We start from the raw sequence: 7017 nt of genomic DNA, 5'->3' as shown, positions 1-7017 counted from the left end.
GCTGAGTTGTAGAAACTTTCGCTTTGTTGTAAGAAATAAACTTTGGACCCGTTAATTCCTGAAACAACGGTCGAGTTTCAGAAACAATTTGCTTGTTGCAGAATTTTTTTTTCTTCGTCTTTCTGCAACATAGGTACTTTTGCCGGAGAATTTTTTGCAACAAAGGTCATGTTTCAGTAATTTTTACAACAAAGGTCAAGTTGCAGAATTTTTTTACAACGTTCATGGGCGGCATGGGCGGCTGGCAGTGGCCGGATGGTCAAAACATTAATCTATAGTAGACTACTGCAACGTCGTATATGTTTCAGAAACATAGTCTTTGTTGCAGAACCGCATAGTCATTTGGACGCGTGTCTTACGGGGAAGGTGGCTGATGCGGCCATTATAATCCGCCGGCTGATGGTTAGCTTTTTCCATATTCTAATCGGACTCATACTAGTATTAGGAAAGTACAAACCGACTAAACCTAGATTTCCTAAACTAATCATCCGGCAGCGTTGATCACACTACTAATCCTAACCGGGCTCAATGAGCTAGCCCAAGTTTGGATTATCCTACAGCTTTGAATCTGATTCAAAGAGGTCACTCGCACTCTATTACACCACGCTTAGTCAAAGTCTCCGTCAAACACAAGCTCACCAACACACACCTGTCGCGCCCTTGCCCGTCAATGGCGGCAACAAAGCCCGGTCGCCTGAGGCAGGAGACGTCGCAGCGAGCATGGGGACGCCGTGGGACAGCTCCTCGAGCAGCCTGTGGGCCGCCCTGGGGCAGGCCTCCAGCGTGGCGCAGCTGGTCGGTGTGGATGCGCTCGGGCTGGTCTCCATGGTGGTGCAGGCCGCGCTGGCGGCGCGCCGCCACCGGGACGCCTGCGTGCGCCTCGCGCAGCACGTGGAGCTCGTCGGCGTCCTTCTCAGGGAGCTGGAGCTCGCCGAGCTGATGCGGCGGGAGGCCACCAGGCGGCCGCTGGAGCAGCTCGGAACCGCGCTTCGGCGGTGCTATGCTCTCGCCACGGCGTGCCAGGACTGCGGCTACCTCCGCCGCCTGCTCCTGGGCGCACGGATGGCCGACGAGCTCCGCGCCGCGCAGCACGAGATCGACATGTTCGTCCGCCTCATCCCGCTCATCGCCCTCGTCGACAATTCGACAAACAGTCGGCGTGCCATGGTTAGCATACTATCATAATTTGGTGATTGAGGGAAAACGCTAATTTTAGGGCAGTTTTATTCATATAATTCGACTGAACTTGTCTGTTCAAGTGATCCCGTGCATGACTTTGTCTGAATCCAACTGCAAATTGGTACTGCCAGTTAAACAATTCGATTTCAGTTTAGCAATTCTGATTTCACAGGGGTTTCAGCTCTGCAATGACCTCCATCATACAACCTGTGATAGTCATTTGCACATCAATAATATTTGTATATCCTTGTCTAGCAGGTCGAGGAGGGGGTGCTCAGTGTAGTCACAGATAGTTCAAATCATCACGTCAGGTCGGATAATTTTTCATTATGTACTTTATTACTCGGAGAACTATTCATCATGTATTGACGTTTAAATCTGAAGTCTTGTGGCGTCTTTTGACCAAGTAGCAACTTGGAAGGTGAACCACTTGGCTAAGTAACAAGTGAAAACCAGATGATTGTTGATCATATTTGGCTGACTAGGGACTACCGCTTGGTTTAGATCATACAAGCAGTTCTGTTCAGAGCTACATGTTGCGAACATACGACGTATCTGTCGATTATATGTCTGTACTGTAGGATACGTCAAATCAGTGAGTTCCGACAAATTTCTACTCCTTCCGATCCATATTAATTGTCGCTGCTTTAGTAGAAAGTTAGTCGGAGGGAGTAGTATCTTAATCAATAAGCATATTTTTTTTTTCCTTCTAAATTTAATGGGCATGAACCTCATATTGCGTAAATGTCCCATTAATTTATCAGTTATATACAGACTCGAATGTACGAAATTTGCCACTTTTTAGGACTGCGTTGAAACATTTGGTGGCTGTCTGGCTGGTGTATAGATTAGTAATGAGATTTACCTATGTTTAGGTTTCCAACAAGGGCTTTGGAGTTTACCAAAATACGTGTCCAGGGAGCTACAGAACTTCTCAATGTTCAAGAACAGCCATTTGTAGGTAAGTAGTTACTTATACGAATTTCCTAGTGCGTTTAAGCATATGACTCGGACATGGAAACTAATAGAATGAAGTTTCCATGACAATCTTATTTGCTTCAAATTTCCTAAAGGGAGTGGATGATCGTTGCAGCAGCCAAATTGGAGCATGCGCTCTATAATTTTGTATTCTCTTAGCCATGCCTATGTTTCTTTGCAACCCCAATGGTGACAACTGACACGGATATCTTATCCATGAGTCAGGAAAAGTGGACCTGCAAGAACAGAAAATGTCCAACATTGAAGAGCTTGCAGAGCTCTGTGCCCATATAGAAGCGGCTTGCACGGGATTTGCAAAGTTCAACTTCTTTCAGATCGTGGATGCTACAAACAATTTCTCAGAAAAAGGAATAATTGGGCGCGGTGGATTTGGTACGGTTTACAAGGTAAAATATATGTAAATGTAGAAATAAACCAACAAAGTGATGCATGTCTTCCTTTTCTCCCCAATAAAGTACTGACTTCTATTGAGAGAATGTTATCTTATCTCCGTCAGTAACCATTGCAGTGTCAGTTGTCCGATGGAATTACAGTTGCCATCAAGAGAGCTGCTGAGCATGCAACAGTCAGCAGTGAATTGCAGCTTGCGAAGCTTCATCATACTAATCTGATTAGGCTACTTGGGTGGTGCATCCATGGGAAAGAAAGAATCCTAGTGTATGAGTTCATGCAAAATGGTTCCTTGGATCGTTACATATGTGGTAAGTTTTCTCTACTACCAGAGTTATTTTTCAAGCATGCTTAATTTAATTTCTACTCCCTCCGTCCGAAACTAAGTGTCGTTGATTTGGTACAACTTTGTACTAAATCAGTGACACTTATTTAGTAACTATGTGTGTGAATTCAAATTAGCACCATAATTAACTTGGGAATATTCTAGTTTAGTTTAGACAAGAATACAAATTGCAATTACTATATCTAATACTCCCTCCGTTCCTAAATATAAGACCTTTTAGAGATTGTACTATAAACTACATACGGATGTACATAGACATATTTTAGAGTATAGATTCACTCATTTTGCTTCGTATGTAGCCTCCTAGTGAAATACCTAAAAGGTCTTATATTTTGGAACGGAGGGAGTAGATAATATTTATTTGAACCTTTTGAAGACAGAACAAAAGGGTCGTTGCTAGACTGGTCTAAGCGACTCAAGATAATCAAAGCGCTAACAGATGGGCTAGTTTACTTGCACCAAGGCTCCAAATTATGGATTGTCCATATGGATTTGAAACCAAATAATATCCTCTTGGACTATAACATGATCCCGAAAATTGGTGATTTTGGATCAGCTAAGGCACTGAGTTCAGACGTAGCAGAAGAGCGTACACGCAGGGTCGTGGGCACTTGGTATGAGCTGCCTGATATAACAATCTTTATAGATTCCATCATTTGTGTTCAGATGTTCCAGCATTACAGTTTTTTTTTTAAATTTTTGCACTTTTCAGTGGTTACAAAGCTCCGGAGTATGCATCTCGAGGGGTTTACTCAATGAAAACAGATGTGTTCAGCTTTGGCGTCCTGGTTCTGGCGATCATTAGCGGACGGAAGAATACCATACTCGACAAACTAGGGGATACTGTTGGTGACCTTGTACGCGACGTGAGTGAACTGAACATATATTTTAAGCAAGATTTCTTATAGTTATACACTTATGACTATCTCTGTTAATGCTCGGTCCATACATTTGGATTTACACTACAGTTCTGTCATGAGTCATGCCAAGTTTATCCGAAACCTATTTCAGGCCTGGCATATGTGGAAGGACCAAAGGTTGCATGAGCTCGTCGATCCGTCTCTAGGGAACGAATATGAAATCGCTGAGATAAAGCGATGTGCTCAGGTGGCACTGCTTTGTGCCCAGGAAGATCCAGCAGATCGGCCCACCATGACCGATGTTGCTGCCATGCTGAACTCTGAAAGCATGAGCTTCTCAATGGAGCCTAAGCAGCCTACAGTGCTGAGCAAAGGAAGTGACCGTGAAAGCACGGCATCTACATTTATGGGCCAATCAAGCAGGACAATAGACATAACCATCACGAGCTCAACTCCCATATCGACTAGAGTTCGAATCATTCTGGACCCGAAGGTTTGATATGAAGAAAATAATTCAATGGTAATAAGTGTTAGATGTGTACAGTCCCCGTTTTGATATATCTCCATTGTGTAAGGGGTTTTCTGCATTTTACCTTACATGTACATATATTGGCCTTTGACCCTTTGTGAAAGGCAGTTGCTAATTCTCTAAGAGCATCACTAGTAGCACCTTCAAACCCTCAAACCATTTTTAAGGGTTGAGAATTTGCATTTTTTGGCACTTTTAAGGATTGAAAAACAGGGACAATGACTAGAACCCTCAAACCCAACCCTTATTACAAAAACAGGGGCAAAAACATGAAAGTTAAGAGTATATGATATATCTGGACCCTTGATCTCATTATTTAGTGATCTGATTAACTCTTACCTTCTTGTACCTCACATATAAAAGGAGGTGGTAAGAGGGAACATTCTAAAATTTGTCAATGATGACATCATGTATCTACATATATAGTTGACATGTGAATAAGGGCCATGGGCATTCGTCGTCCAGGATAGCAGACCAATTCCAGATATTACTGTCGAGGGGCAATTTGTTTTTTTCCTTGCAAGCCATTTTTATCAAATTATTGAGATAAAGAAAAGCAAGGGTCTATTTTTCCAAGGAAAGTGGATTTTATTCCTCGGTAATAGTGTTACATTCTACTAATACAAAGCTAGGGACACTGTATGGAACATCGCACAACCAACAGGTGGGTGCTACCTTTAGTACGATCAACATTAGCTATACTGTGAGCAACTCTATTTTTGCTCATACTCAACTTTCTATGAAATAAACCCACGTGCTTCCAGAAGCTTCTTGATTTACATCATAAGGTGTCCATAGACGGATTGATCCAGCGAGTTGTCCGTCAAAGCAACAATCATTGCGTACTCGATGACAGTCCTTCCAAAACAACACTAATCATGGATTCAAACACATCTTTGCAATATAAAAGATAACCGTATGCAGATAAGATGACTGCGGAAAATCCTATATGACGCACGTTGCGTCAAACTGCCGAGGTTTCACGTCAAGTTGCGGAAACGAGCGGCGCGATATGGGTCGGACCTTTAATTGCTACGATCCCGGTTTTGAAACCTTCTAGAGACATTTTTTTTTATAGTTTTGGGAAACTTCTAGAAGGTTACCAACCGGATTCTTTCGGTTCGTTTTTCTTTTCTTTTTTATTTTTTCTGTTTCTTTTTTCCTTTCCTTTTTTATTTTTGTGCTTTTCTCTTTCCTTTTCTCTTTTAATTCTAAATTTTCTTCCTCAAAATTATTTTCAATAAAAAAAGTTCGCATTTGAAAACTATTTTTTTCTAAAGAAAATGCTGCCGTTTTCATATTTTGTTCATAAATTCCATAAAAAAGAATTTCAAAATCTGTTCACTTCGTTTCAGAAAATGTTTAGTAATTATAAAAATCACAAATTTATTTTTTAAAAATGTTCGTATTTTAGAACAATTGTTCATTTCCAAAGAATAATTGTTCACAAATTTTAAAAACATTCATGTTTTTAAATGTTGTTCGGAAGTTTCAAAATATATTCGTGTTCCCATCTTTTATGATAGAATTTCAAAAAATTTCCCGGTTCAATAAAAATGATCATTGTTTGCATAAAATGTTTCTGTTTTTTAAAATTTTATTCACAAATTGAAAACGTGTTCATAAATTCCAAAACTTGTTCAAATTTTGTTCACTAATTCTATAAATGCTCATGATTTGAAAATGTTTGGGAATAACTAAAAGTGTTCCCACTTTAATAATGTTTGAAAATGTTACCAAATTTTAAAAAAAATCATGTTCCCGAATTATTTTTAAAAGCGTTCTCACTTTCCAATTTTGTGCACAACGAAGCGTGAACATTTGTCGAAAATTCAACTAATGTTCTAGAATTCCTAATATTGTCCTAGCTTTCGAAATTTGTTAACAAACTCGAAAAATGTTCATGTTTCCCGTATTTGTTTGCAAATTCAAAAATAGTTAATGTTTTGTGAAATTTGTTCACAATTTAGAAAACATTCCTATTTTTCTGGAAAATGTTTGGGACATTTTAGAAATTGTTTGTAATTTCAAATAATGTACTAGTTTTACATTTTGTAATTTCAAAATGTTCACAGCTTTTTCAATTTTTTTTATAATTTTGAAAAATGTTAATAATTTAAAAATATTTCACATTTTTTCAATAAATGATCAGGTTTCCATTTATGCAGGAGTTCAAAAACCGTTCATGTTTCATAAATTGTTCACAAATTTCAAAAAAAATTGTGTTTTCAAATTTCATTTGTAATCTTCAAAACTTTCTTCGGAATGCTATTTAAAAATTATTAGGAACTTCAAAAAATTCATGTTCTCAGAAATTGTTTTGGATTTCAAAATTTGTTCCCATATTCAATTTTTTCACGAATTTGAAAAAGACCGCCTTTTCAAATTTTGTTTGGAGTTTTGAAAAATGTTCCGAAAGTTTTATAGAAGTACACATTTTAAGAATTGTTCCAAATTCCAAAAGATGTACCCATTTAAGTCTTTTTCTAGAAATTAAAAAAAAGTTCAGTTTACACAGCTGTTGTTAGTTATATAAAGCTCGCCCTAGGTATTTGTTAAGAACACTTAGTAGTTGGACTGGCAAGCAAGGTGAACGCACAAAAATGAATTCTGCAGTTTTTGAATCCCCACTCATGTGCCAACTTTTTTTATCCAAATTTTCCGCTCCAATTCAACACTAGTGGGCCGGCCATGGAGCAACATCCATTTGCCGC

At 39.2% G+C, this 7017-nt stretch overlaps 1 protein-coding gene across 2 annotated transcripts; it reads left to right on the top strand.

Annotated features, from left to right (window-relative positions):
* Window positions 1-585: 585 nt before the first annotated feature.
* On the top strand, window positions 586-4786 carry LOC123412733 (putative cysteine-rich receptor-like protein kinase 35). Of its 2 annotated transcripts, none has more exons than XM_045105670.1 (8): window positions 586-1167; window positions 1438-1490; window positions 2055-2140; window positions 2383-2564; window positions 2687-2879; window positions 3291-3528; window positions 3627-3780; window positions 3926-4786. In XM_045105670.1, the coding sequence occupies exons 1-8, from the start codon at window positions 721-723 to the stop codon at window positions 4271-4273; spliced, it is 1701 nt and encodes a 566-aa protein (XP_044961605.1). In that variant the 5' UTR covers window positions 586-720; the 3' UTR covers window positions 4274-4786. The 2 variants fall into 2 exon arrangements, with proteins under 2 accessions (XP_044961605.1, XP_044961604.1); XM_045105669.1 differs by having other exon boundaries at window positions 1435-1490.
* The last annotated feature ends 2231 nt before the right edge of the window (window positions 4787-7017 follow it).

The sequence above is a fragment of the Hordeum vulgare genome, chromosome 7H, assembly GCF_904849725.1.
Source record: "Hordeum vulgare subsp. vulgare chromosome 7H, MorexV3_pseudomolecules_assembly, whole genome shotgun sequence".
Taxonomy (NCBI): Eukaryota; Viridiplantae; Streptophyta; class Magnoliopsida; order Poales; family Poaceae; genus Hordeum; species Hordeum vulgare.
The sequence above is the reverse complement of the archived record's forward strand: the minus strand, read 5'-3'. Positions and strand labels throughout refer to the sequence as shown.